General features: G+C 35.8%; 2 protein-coding genes across 2 annotated transcripts in view; both read right to left on the reverse strand.

Moving 5' to 3' along the window:
* Nucleotides 1-9,783, reverse strand: part of LOC137239613 (trissin receptor-like) — a 123,264-nt gene extending 113,481 nt beyond the window's left edge. The window contains exon 1 of the mRNA XM_067765124.1: nt 9,228-9,783. Coding sequence (XP_067621225.1) covers nt 9,228-9,699 — 472 coding nt within the window. The 5' untranslated portion in view covers nt 9,700-9,783. The remainder of the gene's footprint in view (nt 1-9,227) is intronic.
* Nucleotides 9,711-18,876, reverse strand: part of LOC137241499 (uncharacterized) — a 165,323-nt gene continuing 156,157 nt past the window's right edge. The window contains exon 2 of the mRNA XM_067769102.1: nt 9,711-10,758. Within this exon, the coding sequence (XP_067625203.1) occupies nt 9,711-10,709 (999 nt within the window). The 5' untranslated portion in view covers nt 10,710-10,758. The remainder of the gene's footprint in view (nt 10,759-18,876) is intronic.

Raw genomic sequence — 18,876 nt, forward strand, 5'->3', positions numbered from 1 at the left:
TTGGCTATGTTGTTATTATTTGGTTGAATTAATCTCAATTGTTTGTCGTTACCGTTATTCTTTGCTCTTGTTGTTGTTATAGTACATTTTGTGTTCTAAGTAGTTGTTACACATCGTTATTTTTGTATCGTTTCTGTCTTTTTTGAAATTCGCGTACTTTTTAAACCTTTCATGAACATGAAATGGTATATAAACTTTGGTCCGATGTTTATAACGTTGAGAAATATAGAAGATAGACTCACCATTAAGTATACCGAATTTATCAGGGCGACGAACTGAGTTGATATAACCATGTCCGTCTGTCCGTCCGTCTGTCTGTTTGAACGCAAACTATTCCCTCAAATTTTGAGATATCTCAATGAAATTTGGCACAAGGATGTATTTTTGTATTATATTATACATTTATTGGATCCGGTAGGATCGGACCACTATAACATATATCTCCCATGGTCAGGTATGTACATCTGTTCACTATATATTTCTTATCTTATACGTCCGATTATTTGGAGATTACGAACGGGATAAGATTATTGTTCAGCCCCATTCACAGCCGAAGACAGTCCCGTCCTTACTTGTTTCCTTTTTAATTTGTTGTTGTGTATTATTTTACTGTTTTTTTGTAGACTTTCTATAGCTGTTGTTTTGTAGGCTCTATTAAATGGTTGCTTACCCCAAATTTTTATTTGAGTTCGGTATATTTGAGCTATTCCATATAATTCCTTGTCAAACTTGTTTTGAAGACAAACCGGTTTATACAGTGTGCCATCTTTAGTGCCATTTTTCGTTCACTATATGTTGGCTGTCTACGCTGTCGGAAAATCAACAAAACGAAATTAATTTGTTGTTGTATTTCATATTGTTAATTTTTACCTATTTTTGTTGTTTTGATACCCTTTTACTGTTCAACGTATTCAAATTCAAACCTTTAGAGGCTTTTTTCGTTCTTATATCACTAAAAGTTCAATCCTTTATCGATCTTTGCTCTTTGCAGAACTTTATGCACTTATCATGCTCTTTAATATCTATCCACTTCGTGATACTTAACTAAACTACAAACCACAATTAAGGTGACTCTTATTACGTACAGTCCCACAAGGTACACATATTACTAACGAACCTTATGAAAGATATTAGACACATCATAACAACTTACAGCTAAACAGCTGAACACCTACTACTAGTGAGTTGTTTACTAATAAAATTTCGTACACACACAATGGAACAAAATTGTATTCCTAGAAAACTGATAAGTCATTCAACATTCAACGCTCGTCAAAGGACCACAATTAACCATATACACACACTGTAATGGCGACGAGTATCAGCAACTATCAGCTGTGATGCCATTTGTGACATGTCGATATACAGATTGTGTAAAACACGTGTGTGTGTACACACGTTCACTCACACCCAATGCTGGCAACCACATAATCAGCAAAAGAGCAACTACACTAGCAATAACACATACGACCACTTAGCAGCAATAACTAAAACCACAAGACCCATTCCACACTCCCACGTACAGCAGGAAAAGGAAAGGGAAAGGTAAGGAAAGGAAAGCAAGGAAAGGAAATGAAAGGAAAGGAAAAGTAAGAAAAGGAAAGGAAAGGATAGAAAAGGAAAGGAAAAGAAAGGAAAGGAAGGCAAGATAAAGAAATAGTAGGAAAAGAAAGGAAAGGAAGGCAAGATAAAGAAATAGTAGGAAAAGAAAGGAAAGGAAAGCAAAAGAAAGGAACGGAAAAGAAATGAAAAGCAAAAAAAGGAAAGGATAAAAAAGAAAAGGAAGAGAAAATAAAGGATAGAAAAGAAGAAGAAGGGAAAGGAAAGGAAAGGAAACGAAAGGAAAGGAAAGGAAAGGAACAGAAAGGAAAGGAAAGAAAAGGAAAAGAAACGAAAGGAAATGAAAGGAAAATAAAGGGAAATTTAAGGAAAGGAAAGGAAAGGAAATGAAGCAAGAATAGGAAATAAAAAGAAAGGAAAGGAAAAGAAACGAAGGAAAAGGATTGAAAAGGAAAGAAAAAAATGAAAGGAATGGAAAGGGAAAGGTAAGGAAAGTAAAGCAAGGAAAGGAAAGGAAAGGAGAGAAAATAAATTAAAAGGAACGTTTGTTATGTTTGTGTTATCGGCGAGCTTTAGCAAGCTTTCGACTTTTTAACGACGAGATATCGTTGTTTTATCGAAAATTTATCGATTTATTATAGAAAAGTGGTAAAGTCGTTATCGATTTTTTTTGGGAAAGTAATCAATTTGTTATCAAAACGCTTTGGATTTGTTTTCTAAAAGTTATCGATTTTCAATCAAAAAGTTACCGATTTTTTTCTAAACTTTTATGGATTTTAATCGAAAATTTATCAATCTAACTTCGTTAAATTATCGAACAGTTATCGATATCTATCAAAAAGTTTTCGATTTGTTATCGAAAGGTAAATGTTGTGTTATCGGAAAATATCAATTTTTAATAAAAAATGTATCAATTTGATATCGATAAATTATTGTTTTGTAATAGAGAATGTATCGGTTTGTTATTGAAAAATTATCGATTTGTTATCACAAAGTTATCGAGCTCTAATCAAAAAGTTATAAATTTCTTATCGGAGTATTACCACTTTGCTATTGGCATGGTATCGGTTTGTTAACGGCGACTCATCGCTTTGTTGTGAAAAAGATACCGATACAATTTCAATATAAAATTAACGACACATCTGTAACCGGTCAATAACAGGCCGACAAGAAACCAATAAAAAGCTTATGACTTGGCGAAAACAAGTCAATATCAAATATATATGTAAATCAAAGTAATAATTCGCTATCCTGAGTAAGACCATAGTAAAACAATAGCTTGCGGTTATCGGTTGTTAACAATAAGAAGTCAACAAAGCTTTACTCATCAGAACGAAATTATTTGTTTCTGATAAATTTACCTCCGTTGTGGTGGAACACCAGCCCCTGAGCAAAGTCAAGTTAAATTAAAAACATGAGTAATCTAGAATTAAAAACGTATCGAACTTCACGGGTAGTTGGTTCTCTAGCATTTTTTTGTTTTTATCGCAACTCAAGCCTCCATCGTCTGCTCTTTATCATCTTCATGATTAAAATCATTATGACTATGTTCTTTGTCATTACTTATGTTCTCTTTACTTTTCCATTATCTTTTATTCTTCTTCTCTTACGCTATTGTTTTTCGTTCCTAATCCCAATCACGTATCGTTATATTGTTTCCCTTTACCCTTTTCTTATTCTTCACCAGACCTGTTGGTCTCTTCATCGCACGATAGTATCGAGATTATTATCTATGTGGTATATCCAAGGCATTGCGATCACCTTGTACTTTTCTATTGCATTAAGTTTTCTAGAGTCCATTTAATTACTCATACACTTGTTTGTTTCTACTATTATTGTTGTTATTATTGTTGTGCTACATTACGCCAACTCAAATTATTTACAAACCGGCAATTATCATAAACTTACCTCCAACTGTGCCAGCCATATGTAGATAATTAATATTTCCGGTACAAAGTTTTGATACATCAAACGAACTAGGGTGTAACAATTAGTATGTGAACAACAGAATTAGCACACATGCGTATCTGCACACACATCTGTGCGCAATACATTGACATATGTATGCATTAACCCAACAAAAACTGGCATAAGCGGTCGCAAGCAATAAGAAATCGGAACTGGTTTCACTCCTGATAAATAAATATTAGAATAAGGTAAAAAGAGTACATCATATGCCTTATAGTAAAGCTTTATTTGAGGTATATTGGAACGATTTTTCGTCATCTCTTGTCAAATTTGGACAAACCGGTTTCGGCGTTGTGCCATCATCAGTGTCGATTTTCGTTCTGATCTGTTGTTGGCTTTTGTCATGTATTTATAGTTCTTAGGTACATGAGCAGGTATTGTCAAAACATACGCAAACATTTGCATATGTGTATGTCCTGTGTATTCATTGAGAACCGATGGTGGTTTTTACTGATCCATTTGTGTAGCTGACTGAGGCTGGTAAAAGTCAGTAATTCTAGTCGTTTGACCTTCTTCAGGTGTTAGAAATTGTGTTTATCTCTTCGTTTATTATTCTGCCGTTTAATATTTTCTGTTTGTAGATTTCCATGTTTTCGAAAACGCTCAGACGTCGACCTTTTGTTTGTATGTGAAGAACCCTGATTGTTTTATTGATGTTTGCTGGGGTACATTCATTTGCCCCCATGTTATTCACTAAGTTGGACTCTGGTATAATGTCTGGAATCCAGATTTTTTGTTGTAATCTCTCATATGTTTGCTGAACCTTGTTCTTATTTGCCGTCCTGTTTGTCCTATGTAACTGTGTAAGGGATCCTCTGAGTTAGTGTTAATTCTTAATTTTCGCCCTAAATTGTTCGATGTTTGTCCGGTTTGTCTGGATACCAAATTTGACAAGGGACGAGGGAAAATCATTCTCATCATCATTTAGCCACCCTGCCAAAAATCAACAAAACAAAATGAATCATTTTATTTTAGGCTTATTTAAGCTAGAAATAAGCCTTATCCCTAAGGTGAAAAAAATATATAAAAATTAATTATTGCCTTAACTTGGCAGGCGCCGTGGTGTGGTGTTGGCGTGCTGGGTCGCCCCGCGGCAGTGATTTAGCAAACACTCCGAAGTATTACTGCTTCTCCGTGAAAACTTATCGTTCGGAGTCGGCTTAAAACATGTAGGTTCCAGCCCACCATTTTGTAGGAAAATCAAAAGTAGCTCGATGCAAATTGGAAGGAGGCTCTGCCATAAACCGCTTCGGAGGTTATTGCGCATTTTATTTATTATTTTAAACTTGAAGGATACTTGATAATACTTTCAGGGAAACTCTATTTTATTTTTATTTTTAGTATGGCATACTATTCTTTATGCCACCTCATTCATAAACTTTATAGTCAGGTTATTATTGTTATAACGCCTTTTGAAATATTGATTTTCACTGGGTTATAAGCACTAGATAAACGGTTCTAATACAACAAATAGTATCTTATACTAAGACCTCATGTAAGCCTTATTTCGTTTGGTTGAGGCTTATGAGCCATAATATGATATAATAATAAAGTTGTTTCACTCGACTTTCGGGCTTATAGTAATTCAGTATGTAAGCCTTATTTATTATGGGCTGCAAGCCGTATGCATAACGTTATCTTTCATATACACCTTACGCCTGATGACATAAGTACAGCAAAATAAGGATTATTATAAGGAATAAATCATACAACTAATTTTCCTTAAAGAATTAAAACTGATGCCTTAAGCCTTCTGGCCATATGAAATAAGTATTATATAAGGTTCAAACTCTTTTGGTGGGAATTGAAATGTTTAAATGTTTGTATCGATAAATATGTGCACTTTGCACATGCATGTACAGAAAATTAGATCACACGTATTTGTATAGATGAATAGATTATATTAGTTATTGAGGTGATAAGCAACAAAGCGCAAAGCAGTAAACATAAATACACACACAAGTAAAATACGGGTGAATAATTACAAACGGAGCCTTGATGAGTCACATGTAGATATACTAACATACATATGTGCATACAAATACCCATATACGAATTTGCTCATTTGTTACGTATTGAGTAAATAGTTGATAGTTAGCAAATTGTAAATACACAAAACCCTTGTTTATCTTGTTTGCCTTTGACTGCTTCGCCTACATTGCTTCTCCTTCAAACAACAGCAATTTTCGAGCGGATCAACTATACCGCCTGTTGATTGCAGTGTTTGTATTGTTGAAGGATTTTGCTTATTGCTTTTAAAAATTGCTACCCATTTGATTGCAAACCAGTTGCATCTAATTGCTTGAAATGCCATTTTAAAGTTAAAAAAATACTAAATTACACTGTAATTTACGGTCAAACTGTCAGGCATAAAATGTGCACTTAAATACTCACTTAAATGGTCACAAAAACCGTTTTGATGGTTATTTACGCATTCAAAACAAATAATGAAATGGAATCATAAAAACAGAAAATTTCAGACTGTGCTTAATATAGAACGCTTTAGTGGTTAATTATATACATCGATTGGGGTCTTAATCGAAGCTCATAACGCAAAAGAAATAGAATTTGTAATCCAACTATTGTCCATCCAGAACGTTGAACTTAAACCACAACGGAGGTAACTTTACCAATCCCAAATAATTTTGGGTTTTTTGAGAAGAGCTTAGTCGGCCTTCATTGCTTTACTATCGGCTTATTATCGATAGCGAGTTATCATCGTCAATTTATTGGCTTGCTGTCGCTGAGTTATTTCTTCTTATTGATTTTTTCACGGCTTGTTATCAACAGTCAACAGATGTGTCATCGATTTTATATTTAAGTTTTGTCAGTATCTGTTTCAAAACAAGCCAAAGTGTCGTCGATAACAACAAAAAAAATAATAATACGCCGATTACTAATAAATTTTCAATTTCAAATCGAGACTTTTCTGTTAAAAAATCGATATAATAATATGCCAATTACTAATAAATTCTCAATATCAAATCGATAATTTTCTGCTAAAATGTCGATATCTTTTCAATAATAAATCGAAAATTTTTGGCAAATATAACGTTTTGATAAACAATCAATATTATAAACAATCGATAACTTTTCTATAACGTATCGATACCTATTAAATAACAAATCGAAAACTTTCCGAGAGCAAATCGACAACACCGGCATAATAAAATCGTAAAACTCCGATAGTAAATAGGTAACTTTCCGATAACAAATCGATAACTTTTTGTAGATATGTCGATAACTTTTCGAAAAATAATCGATACCTTAGCGATAGTGATTCGACAATTTATTAAAATTTTACGATAACAAACCGACGACTCTTCTACAAAATATAGATCATCATCGCTGCGAATAGCAAATATATACCACTTCGGAAATAAATCTATAACTCGTCCTTATCTCCGAGATAACAAAACTATAAACTATTGGTAGCAATTCGGTAGCTCATCGATAAGTTTTGGGAGCTCGTCCTACGTACTTTGATAATAAATTCATAACGCGCTGACTGGTTCGGTTTTGGCTTCGAATTTGATTTCTTATTCTTCCTTTCCCCTACTTTTCTATTTACCCTTCTTTTACCTTCTTTCAATTTTATTGTCATTCCTTTCCCTTCCCTTGCCTTCTCTTTAATTCCCCTCCCTTCCCTTATCTGCCCTTTCCTTCCCTTTCTTTCCCTGTTTTCTTCTCTTTACTTGACTTTATTTTCCTTGCATTGCCTCGATTTCACTCTGATTTCGCCGATATCAAATAATATCAAATAGTGAGGTTATAGCGAGAACAAAAAAAATTAATAATTGTAAGGCGCATTAACCTCCGAAGTGATTTTAGGACGAGCTTCTCTTCCGATTTTCTCGTGCTTCTTTTAATTTTGCCTACAATTTGGCGGGAGGGGACTAAGTTTGCACTAAGAGCTTTTGATGGCAGAAATACACTTGGAGTGCTTGCCAAACACTGCCGAGGGGCGACCCCGCTTATAAAAATATTCTTCTAACTGCAAAAACTTCTTTCTAAAATTTTGATGTTGCTTTGCCTAGGGCGTGAACCCTACGCAAAGAAATATAACGAGAAATAATAGTAAAGATGACTCAAGGATGAATAGCCATTTCGTAAAATCTTTCCATCAATCTTTGTCTATAATTGCTTTTTACATTTAAATTGAAATGTTGCTGACAAATGGTTTATATTGTTGTTGTTGTAATCGAGAAAATACTCCATGAAGGGGGATGTGGGCAGTACTTTGCCGGTTTGGATCCGGTACGATCTAATACTGGCACGTTCTGGTACCTGCACGACAAGGGAAACATTTTTTCGATCCCTTCAATCTCTTTGAATTTTGGTCGCCTGCCTTCACAAGCAATGCGAACGTCGGAGTACTCTATGCCCTTCATGCGCTGAGGTACTGTTTGATTATCTCAAAGTCAGTTGTATTTATTAACCGCTGCCCGGAATTCCGTCTCATTTTGTAAAGTGAAGCGACCAGAAAACTTTCCAAACAAATAATTGTTGCTCGTAACCTGATGAAGATAACTCTAGGGCTCTAAAGGGTCTACTTACTATCTAACTCTTATGGCTATATGTGTGAAAAGGCGTACGTTGAAACTCCGGAGGATTAAGACCAGTTCCTACTACTGGTAGGTATCAGGCATTCACCCCTAAAAGCAAAAAAAAACGTCGGTTCTAAGGAAATAATTTCTAATACAGATCTTCAATTAAGGAGGGACATATTTTACCAAAAATCGTGTTAACACCAGCAGGCGGGGAGTAGAATATATCTATGTGCGATTTATTTATTAGTAAGGCACGTAACCGCCTTGAAATATAAACAATTGCTGACGATAGTGAGGAACACTTTATGTGCAGCACTCAATGGCAAGCTCAGACTTCGCATGATACAGAAAAGATTGAATGGTCTCTTTGGGGAATTGTTAAGTGAAACAAAATGGGAATCCCCAAAAAAAATTGTTCAAAGGTGTGAGACGACTTGGTTTAGCCAGGAATCGACATGTTTGCTCAAAAGATGAATGGGACCCGCCATAAAGCTTTTAAGGGTTCAAACCCATATGCATAGTGATAACTACGTAGTATAGAAGTATCAATGAAAAGCATATTGTCTAGGGTGAACTGAGGACCTATGGTAGAATGTTTGGCGCACTAAAGATATATGGTGATCAAGAGGACATAATCGAGAGAAATCAGTTCTTGAGTAATCTGGTCGACAATCTATAGATTAACTTTGATATTCATACTGCGTCCCTGGCCAACCTTAGTTGTTGGGTACCACCGCGATTTCCCTCCATTTTGCTGATCACAAATCTAGCCCATAACTCAACTGAACCATCCGTCGCATACTGTTAAGCCAGACTTTCACGCGCTCTTGCACCCCACTATATTGCCTACTTTACTTAATAACAGAGAGCGTCCTCCTTCCAGGATTTGAAGCTCGTAGAAAATTTAGTCTGTATGATTGCTGGACAGTTCTCCTAGTGAGATCCCACCTATTATTAATGCGCCTAAACTATGAGTAGGACTCACTGGTTCGAAATTGCTTTTAAGTATGTAGCCAAGCATATATTTCGAAAACATCTCTGCTTCGTTTATATTTATAAATAAAATCCGCAAGTTTTAGGTCACAAATGTAAAATAAATCTTAATATAAATGCGAAATCGATTAAACTCATTTCTTTTTATGTACTCACCAAAAACGCAACAGCAAAACACCAACGTATACAAAGTCACAAATATAATGCGCACATCTGTACGATCAAAAATATATTCGCCATTTCTATCTTCCAACAAAATTTCGCTGTCATTCGAAAAAATATCACTTCTGCCCACATTAGCAGCCAGTCCATTAAATGCACCACGACTACCATTATCAACCTGAATGTTGTTTGATTCATAACTGCTATTACCAATATTGACACTCGAATTGTATGTTTTGCTATCCCAAAAATCGTTGGTGGGCGTTGAAGAGAAGGTTGTTTTTGTTAAATCTACTGAACTCGGCGCGCTGCTTATACTTTCGCGGAGCGTAGCTGCAACTGTGGTGGCATTACAAAGCGCCAACATTATGGAATTTAATGTGATGGAAGTCAACGCGCCAAAATTGAGTGATGGCCATCCTGTTGTGCTGGTTTTCGTTGTGCTATTTTTAGACTGCGTAAACATTTTGGATGTTTTTATTTCCGCTGGAGAATTAGAGCGCTTAAAATTCCGTTGATTTTCGTGAGTTTTCGCTTTTCGTTTTCTGTGTGCAGCAGCCTCATCCTCAATGCTGAGTGCAAGCGAGCTATTAGTGCTATGGTGCTATTTGGTTTTCGCACACCGGATGCAGTTTGGCAAGCTGCCGCAGCAGCTGATTGAGTTTGAAGATTTTTTGGTTGTGTTGGCGTCAGCTTATATTCTACAACTGTTGGCTTAATTGTACTTGCTGCTGCAACAACAGACCCACTAACTACTTGGGACAACAATAGCGCGCTTGCTCTTGCTGATAATACATGCATTGCTGTTGTGTTAATGTCGCTGGTGGTTTGTATTGTGTTAGGTGGCGACACACGCAAATGTGTTTCAGGAAATTCGCTATTATCATTGCGCAGCCCCTTGTTATGTTGTTTAATGTAGCTGTTATAGTCAACAGCGCGATATGTAGCATTGTTTTCGTTGTATGTGCGCCTGTTTACGGCATCAATCATTTTTTCAAATACAGCTTTTGTTTTTGTCGGTCTTTTTCCTGGCAGCGCTTGCTGCATGCTATTGACATCATTCATCTCTCTATTTAAGCTCTTTGCATTCAGATCTTGTCTGCTCACCTTAATCCTTTTGCCATAGGAAATGTTTAAGTTTGTATGGTTATTGTTGTCTTCATCATGCCGTTGCTCATTTTGTTGATTAAAATTTCCCAGTATTGCGTGCCATAAATGTTTGTCATCAACGCCAACAGCAATGCGCTCATTGTGATTATCTTGATTGCTTAATTTCATTCTCGGTATTGGCACTGAATTGAGTCTTGTTGTTTCTGCTGTATTTGTTGCTGCCACTGCTTTGTGTTTTGTTGTTGTTGTTTCCGCTGTTGCTTTTACTATCGTTGTTGTTCTTGCCGCTTTGGGGCTCAGAATATTTTCCACAAGCATCTTTGAGTTTGTCGCTTTAAACATTTGCTCTTTCACAGTCACTGACATTACGACATTGTTGTTGGATTTGTGCGCGTTTTTGTTGTTTTCTGTTTTTCTGTAAATAAAAAAACGTAATTTAAATTAAAACCATGTTAAGTACAATTTTAATTATAAAATTACATGGCATAGGTGTTTATAAAAATAGAAAAAAAAAATGTTATCCTCAAGAAACAAGCTCAGCACCAACGTTGGGCGCGAACGCATGTAAATGTATATAGTCGTTTAGGGTGCTTTTTTATTTTAACCTGTCTCAGAGCGTAGTTTTGAAATCACACGATAACCAAGCTCTAAGGAAGCTTACCGAGATTTTTAAGCAAGCAAACAAGTTTTTTGTAGCGTAAAAGTAGCTAATTCTATTCTAAAATATATATCAGTTCAAGTCATATTAGCGTTTACCTCTAATTGTCAAGCAAAATTCCGCCTGTGGGTGAGGGATCATAGAATATGCACAAGGTAGGTATACCTGTCGTAAAAGACGAACAAAATGCTTAAAGGCTATCCAATCCTGAGTGGAGCTAACTCCAAAGTGAGCAATCACCAGACGTGTGTCACTTGGGAAACTCTATCACGACCGCTAAAAACTGTACCACAGATAGCAGGAAAAGCCAGTCATGACTTGTGTATAACGTATCGCTTGATGCTTGTATACATATCTCTACTACTTTCCTTAGATTCGGCACCCATGTGGCAGAATAGTGGTGGCTGTGATTTCATCTCGCATGGTTGTTTTTTTTTTTTCTTTATGTGAATGCGAGCGAGTTCACTCTTGCGGAATTTGACAATAAAGCATACTTAGCGAAGCTATTTAGTCTGTTTTCCACTGAATTTAACAATGAAGCATTGTCTTCGGAGTAACGGTGTCTCTTCAGCTTTCGCGGTTGACAATAAAGCATTCCTTCGTAGTAATGTGGTCTTTTTCGTTGGAAAGTTGGCAATCAAATTTGGTTCGCCTTCAATGGTAAAGCGGCTTCTTTGCCTATTCTAACCTGAACATAAACTTTTCAAATATTACTCTGCGGAAGGTCGCAGAAAAGGTTCAAAATATCCCTAAATTGGCCTGATATCTTTGCCAATCCCAACTTGACTGATAGCTTGGTGTGTTATAAACTTGTTATCGATACAAAAACTATTGTTGAGTTATAGATTGTTTTATTGAAGAATTGTCGATAATTTACCTAGAATTTAGCGATTTTTCATCAAAAATGTATGTTATCGACTGTTTATAGAATAGCTATCGGTATTATATTTAAAAGCTAAATATTGGTTATCGATTTGTAATCGGCGTGTCATCGAGGGCTTATCGGTTTGTTATGTGAAAGCTACAAGCAAAATTTCAATATAAGTCGTAGCGCAACCCATCGATAACAAGCCGGTTGGAAACCAATAAGAAGCCGATGACATAGCGATAACAGGCCGATAACAAACCGATTATTGAAGGATAATCAAATGTTATTGCTCATAAATATTTTCCTATAAAATCTGAAATTTTATAGCATTTGTGATATTTTTGTTTCTAAATTTTATTACGATGAAATTTCTACGATTTTGTCACGATTGCAAACCGATGTTAAGGCAGGAAAAGGCAGGTAAGCTAAAGAAAAGAAAGGAAAGAAAAAAAGAGTAAGGGGAGTGGGAGGAAAAGTAGAATTGAAAACCGAAGCCGAAACCGAAAACGGACGGAATGTTATCAATTTTTATTGAAGTGTTAACGGTTCGTTCTTGATGAGTTACCGGTCTGGATCGACGGGATATTGTCGAGCTATACATGTCTTATTTATAGGTTTGTTGTTGACGAGGTATAGACGATTTATCGATTTTTAGTCGACGTGTTGCAAACTTGCTATCAATAACAAAAGTTATCGTCTAGTTACGGATTTTCTATCTAAAAGTTATCGATTAATTACCAAAAATATATCCGTTTGTTTTCGAAAAGTCATCGATTTATTACCTAAAAGCTTTCTATAATCCATCCAAATGTTATAGAAAATCTGTTTTAAAAATATCGATTTATTATCGAAACTTTATCGATTTATTATCAAAAAATTACCGACTAGTCATCGTATAGTTATCGGTATGTATTCTTATAGCTATCGATTTGTTATCCAAAAAAGTATGGATTTATTATAGGCGTGTCATCAACGACTCGTTAAAGTCGATGACACATCGACCACGTTTACACATACATTAATCTACAATAAATCGTTAATAGATAATCTACTCGCTTACTTATGTTCCATCCCTGGGAACTAGACGGTTTTCAGACAAGTTTTCACGTTTCTCTTTAAATTTGTGCTTCCAGTTAGAGATTACACGCTAGAGGTGGACGTTTTTCTATGAAAAAAAAAATGCATCTCTAAAATTTTCCCATAATAAACCAATTATCGAGAGGAACAATTTATATGGGAAATTTACGTATATGTGACCTGGAATCATGAAACGACCCTATTGTGCGAAAACAAGTTTTCCACAACGCTTTTAAAGTTTTTGTTTAGCTTGACTCTGTGTAGCGGCCGGCCGTTGTGAAGCTACAAGTTTGAAACTTGGAATATAGTTGAGAACCCGATGACAATGCAATAATAAGAAAAAAATCTCGGATAGGTGGCGCATGGATCGAAGTATTTCAAAAAATAGTATTTGTGGTCCGATTTGGCTTTAAATTTGTGAAAAAATTAAGAAAGATAGCAAAAGCGTTAAATTTCCTATAAAAATCACTCAAAAGGTGAACAACGAGATTTTCGCACAATAGGGTCGTTTCATGATTCCAGGTCACATATAATTAACGATTAGGAGTAAAGTAAACTAGGAGCATATGTAAACTAGATCTAACCCTCTGATAGCAAACCGATTAGCATCCAATAAGAAGCCGATGACTCGGCGATAACAAGCCGATAAAGAACCGATAATCATATCAAAATTGGTAACGTTTTTCAAGACAGTTCACCACCTAATTTTTATCAAAAATTATCAAAGGTAGTGTCAAAAGACGTGACCTCTGTTTTTAGAATCCGGAAGCGAAAATTAAAATCTCTTTTCTGCCAAAAGATATAAGCAAAAAATCGGTTCAAATTTGCATGTGGTTGTTGTTTTTTGCCAGATTTGTTGTACACACATACACTAGTGCAGAAAGGTGTTCTGCGCGCATTTAGTTTTGATCCCCAAACCGGTGTCGGACCCACCTAGGTTAATTTTTTATAAGCGCGGCCCAAGGCCGCCATCGCAGAAAAGTGTTCTATGCAAAAAAACTATGGATCGGGCCCCATATTTCGGACCCTCTAGGGGTCATTCTACGGTTTTTTGTAAATAACTTTTGACAGAAATAAATAATATAAATAAATAATATATTTTATAATAAATATTTCTGCTTTCGGATTCTTAAAACAGAGGTCGAGACGCGTCTTTTGATACCACCTTTAACAATTTTTGATAAAAATTAGGTGGTGCACCGTCTTGTAAAACGTTACCTGAAAATCAAAAGTGGGCTGCTAGAAGTTATTGCTCCTCAATATTTTCCTATGCAATATGAAATTGTATAGCATTTGTGATATTTTTAGTTTTAAATTTCATTACGATGAAATCTTAGCGATTTAAACTGTCACTTTTTTTCGCTTCTTAGCCGACGTTGCTAATTTCCGTTGACACATGAAATAGTTTTGTAGATATGTGTGACTTTTCAACCGGCTTGCATTTAATTTTCCGGAAACTGTTTGTTTGCATTCATTTCCTTGTTACTCAGTTCGGTGCTGTCACATTTTTACATACAATTTAAGAGGTTTTTTCATTTGCTTACGTGCTGTGAAGCTTCCTCACCTAAGGAAGTTGTCACATAAAAATGTTTCCATTTGTCTTCTACGTTGCCATATTGTATTTAAACCGACCGTTTTACGCATTTACCCATTAACCTTCATTTTTTCTTAGCTCTCACATCACATTTTTGTATCATCCTTCTCTTGTTCAAACTATTAACGTCTTAGTTTAGTCATCATCATCTTACTAACTTTTCGTCTACTCAAATTGCAATTTCGCTTCAAGCAGTCGTCTGTAACTTTTGGTCCTTTAACTGCTCGAGAGCTTGAAAATACTTCTCTACTTCGTTGCTCCTTAATTTTCTAAAGTAGTCATTCATTCTTTAGCCTTCCACGCGACATACTGCAAATGCTGCAATTATTTTGTTTTTGACTGTCTTCACTGTCAGCAGAATAGATTTTCAATTTTGTCTTGAGTTTCGCTTGACTTGTCATCACGTTTGGGTTACTTTAATTTGTCTTATTGTCTTGCGTCTACTCTAGGGCTCTCTGCATATATTTGTATTTTTTATGTATGTTCTGAAATCGTAATGCAATTGTTTCAGGCATTTGGGCAGTTGAATAGATTTATCTTATTTAAATTATTATTGTTGAAATTGGCAAAATTGGCGCTTTTGAAGCTGAACAATTTTGAGTAATTTCAGCGAGTTCAGATAGACGTATGAAGTTTAGGATCGTCCTTGTAGATCAAATACACGATTTTTTCTTGTCACAACACTTTATACTGTAAATATGAAAATTCTTCTTATTTTGCACATACTGCTAACGTTCGAATCGCTGAACTGTCGAATAATAACTAAACATTCAGGATTGCAAAATGGTCTCTATTTAGGCTACTTTTGGAGTAGTACTTCACAATTACAATTATGCTTCACTAATAGGAATTACAATTATATTACAAATATACTTTACTAAAAGATTCGTTATCGCTTGCACCGCCCTTCTTTTGTACTCTCAGTTAGCCACGTTCACCTATTTCTCCTAAGGTCTAGACTTTTCACGAACATGTCTTCTGGAACAGTTGTATCTCATACTTGGTTATTTAGTTATATACATATATGTGGGATTGACAGACGGACGTAGGACAACTAGAAGCGGACATACCTTTTAATTATACACTGCACTAATTGCATCCCTGCAATAGTTAGACCGGCAACCCGAACTAGACGAAGAGAGCCTAACACAAGTTAGTTAAAAGAGACGAACGACAATCAAGTTTGAAGTGCGGTACTGACAACACGTATATAAAACATATGTAAATGTAATAAACGCTAATATACACGTTCTAGTAATTAACCGAGTTTTAATTGGAACCCTAGACAAAGAAATCCCACAATTGGGGGCTCGCCCGGAATTTTTTACAGTCGTTATACAAGTTAAAAAAGTTTTTCTAAAATAAAATCGGTTCAATCGTTAAATTGCTGCATAAATTAGAAACGCGAACGTGTATGTATGCACATATTATATGGGCGCACTGTAACAAGGGCAGAGGTAAATCGCAACGCACATAGCAGAAGGAGAAAAGTACCGCATCTTCGCTTGTGTAAAAAGCATCAACTTTTACACAGAAAACTTGGGAAAATCGTGGTGTGTAGGTAAATGCAAATTAAACCACCCGAAATAAGAGCCAGAAAAATAACGGAACGAAGAAACAGTTATTCCGTGGCAAATAACGGCGTCATTCAGTGGAGATCTCGTTAGAGCAGTAGCAGAGCGCAGCCAAGCCTCAGTTGCGCGAAACAGCAAGAGTAAGCAGCGAACATTAAAATTCTGTCAGCAGCAGCAGAGAAAGATCAAACAATTGGTATAAGTTGCGATTTGAATAAGTTTGAAATTCAATTGCGTTTGGCAGAATTGTCTGCGAGTTGATAGCGAGGAAGGTTTGATCTAAGTTTTACTGCTGTGTGTATTGGAAATTGTGGCGTCGACAGAGGTTCGATAGTGAGAACAGTTGAGCTGGCACATTGTGTTCCAGGTAACGAAGGGTTACGATTGCAGTGGAAGAGTGGAAGTAAAGCAGAGCTGAGGTCAGTTAATGCGTGTTTGAGTGAAACCAAACGAAGGCGTTTGAAACAGTAGTTGGCTACAGCGACGTTACAGGCGAGATCAAACTAAATGCAGTTGTTCGAGTTATTTGCAGATAAGTTGTTATAAATATATGTACGTTTTGTGTAGTACATGTATGTGCACTGTTCGCTATTTCTGGTGAGCAAAGTTAAATTGGAGTTTGCATGTCTGATGACGTTTTAGACACATTCTGTCTTGAGTAAAATAATTCGATTGATTAAAATAATCATACATAATTTCGATAGTTTAGAAATTAAATCTCAATTGCAAAATAAGTACATTGAGCTTCAGTTCAGATAAAGCCACTATTTGAGCAAAATAAATTTTGACCGCGTTTAAATATACTAATTACATTTTGTGAATTTGGGCTGAATTAAAACAAACATTCAAGCAATTTGAGTGCACTGTATCAAACTAGAGCTGTCGAATAGTTTTTAGTTGAGTGAAAAAAAAACATTTCTGTTTAAGTTTGTCTAAAAGTAAAGCGAAAAAAAATTTACTTCTCAAAGTTATTTTTGAAATCGATTCAAAACAAATTCATTCAAGAGTTGAATTTTAAATTAATAAACACTCAGATTTTCTTGTAAACCTTTGACTTAAGAAAATAAGGGAAACATTTACTGGTTTTCCACTATGTACGTAAATTTACACTGCGATTTACGCGGAAATAGTTCACAAAACCTGTCTACAGGAAATTCTGAGTACAACCAATATATTGACAAGAAAGAAAATCTTTTTTTGTGATTTTAAGTATTGATACAATTCGAATACATAATATACCTCTTGAGTTGTAAAACATATTTATTGTAAAGACGTCGACATGGACGTAAACGAAATTTTAGCATTGAACTTGAACGGTCTTAGGGAAAAACTAACGTCGTTAGGACTATCAACTAGGGGACGTAAACGTGAACTCCAAGATACGCTTTTAGAACACTTCGGCCTTTCCAGAGAAGAAGGTGATGATAGTTCAGATTCGGATGGAAGTTTTCAGAATAGGTTGAACAATGCGATTCATAGCTATTTTAGTCTTCGAGACATTGAGGATACTCTGTCTTCGTTTTCAGGGTGTGGGCAACCTGACATTAATCAGTGGTTGCAAGAGTTTGAGAGTAATGCAGCTGTTGTTAATTGGAATGACCTGCAAAAATTTATTTATGGAAAACAACTCCTTAAAGGTGCGGCTAAAATATTTGTTAGGAGTCAGAGAGAAATTAAGGATTGGAACTCGTTAAAGTCCATCCTTAAAGAAGAGTTTGAAGTTAAGCTTAGTGCAAATGAAATCCATCGCCGATTAAAGAACAGACGTAAGAGGGCAAATGAAAGCTTTCTAGAATATTTGTACTCGCTGATGGAAATTGCAAGCATGCTAGATATGGATGATGCCAGTATCATTGAATATTTTATTGAGGGTATACCCGATACGAGATCCAATAAACAAATTCTTTACCAAGCTCTCACTATAGCTCATTTAAAAGAGAACTTGCGCGTATATGAAAAATGTCATGGACAATTCCAAAGTTTAGGTAGTAGAGCGGTTCCACAACCACCTCAAGGGAAAAATACAGACAAAAGTGAAACCCACGGCAGCAAAGCGTGTTTTAAGTGTGAAAAAGTAGGGCATCTGGCTAGGCATTGCACTCGTTCGGCTGTTCGGTGCTTTAAGTGTAGTCAAGTTGGTCATAAAGCCAATGATTGTAAGCAGCAGACATCGCGTACTGAAGAAAACAGCGAAAACAAGAAGGTTCATGTAGTTACCGACGGCAAAGAACAAGCAGATATTAAGCCAGTTGCGCGAGATACATGCCTATTTAGAGATTTAGAAATCAACGGGCACACATTTTCAGCTCTTTTAGACACGGGTAGTGACATTTGCGCGATAAGATACGACACTCTAGTGAACATTGGATATGTTGATCTACAACCAAAAATTAAAACCTTGTATGGCATCGGTAACAAAATGATTACAAATATCGGATGTTTCACCGCGCGTATGAGTTTAGATGAAGTCGAAGTCGACATCGAGTTTCATGTCACTAAAGAGAGCGATATTTTGTACGACGCTATCTTGGGTAAAAACATTTTGAGTCAAGTCGATATAGCCATAAATGATGAAGGTGTAAGATTTTTAAAGAAAAGAATTGCAACTCAGGAACTCGAGAATAGAGAGAAAACACCAGTTAGCAAGAAATTAGTTGTGAGTAAGGAAGCGAATATAGGCGAATTGGAGAAAGAGGTTGAGGCAATGTTGCAAATTGGGGTTAGCGTGAGCGTAGAGCCACAGTGTGAGCTTGATCATTTAC

The sequence above is a fragment of the Eurosta solidaginis genome, chromosome 2, assembly GCF_040869045.1.
Source record: "Eurosta solidaginis isolate ZX-2024a chromosome 2, ASM4086904v1, whole genome shotgun sequence".
Classification (NCBI taxonomy): domain Eukaryota; kingdom Metazoa; phylum Arthropoda; class Insecta; order Diptera; family Tephritidae; genus Eurosta; species Eurosta solidaginis.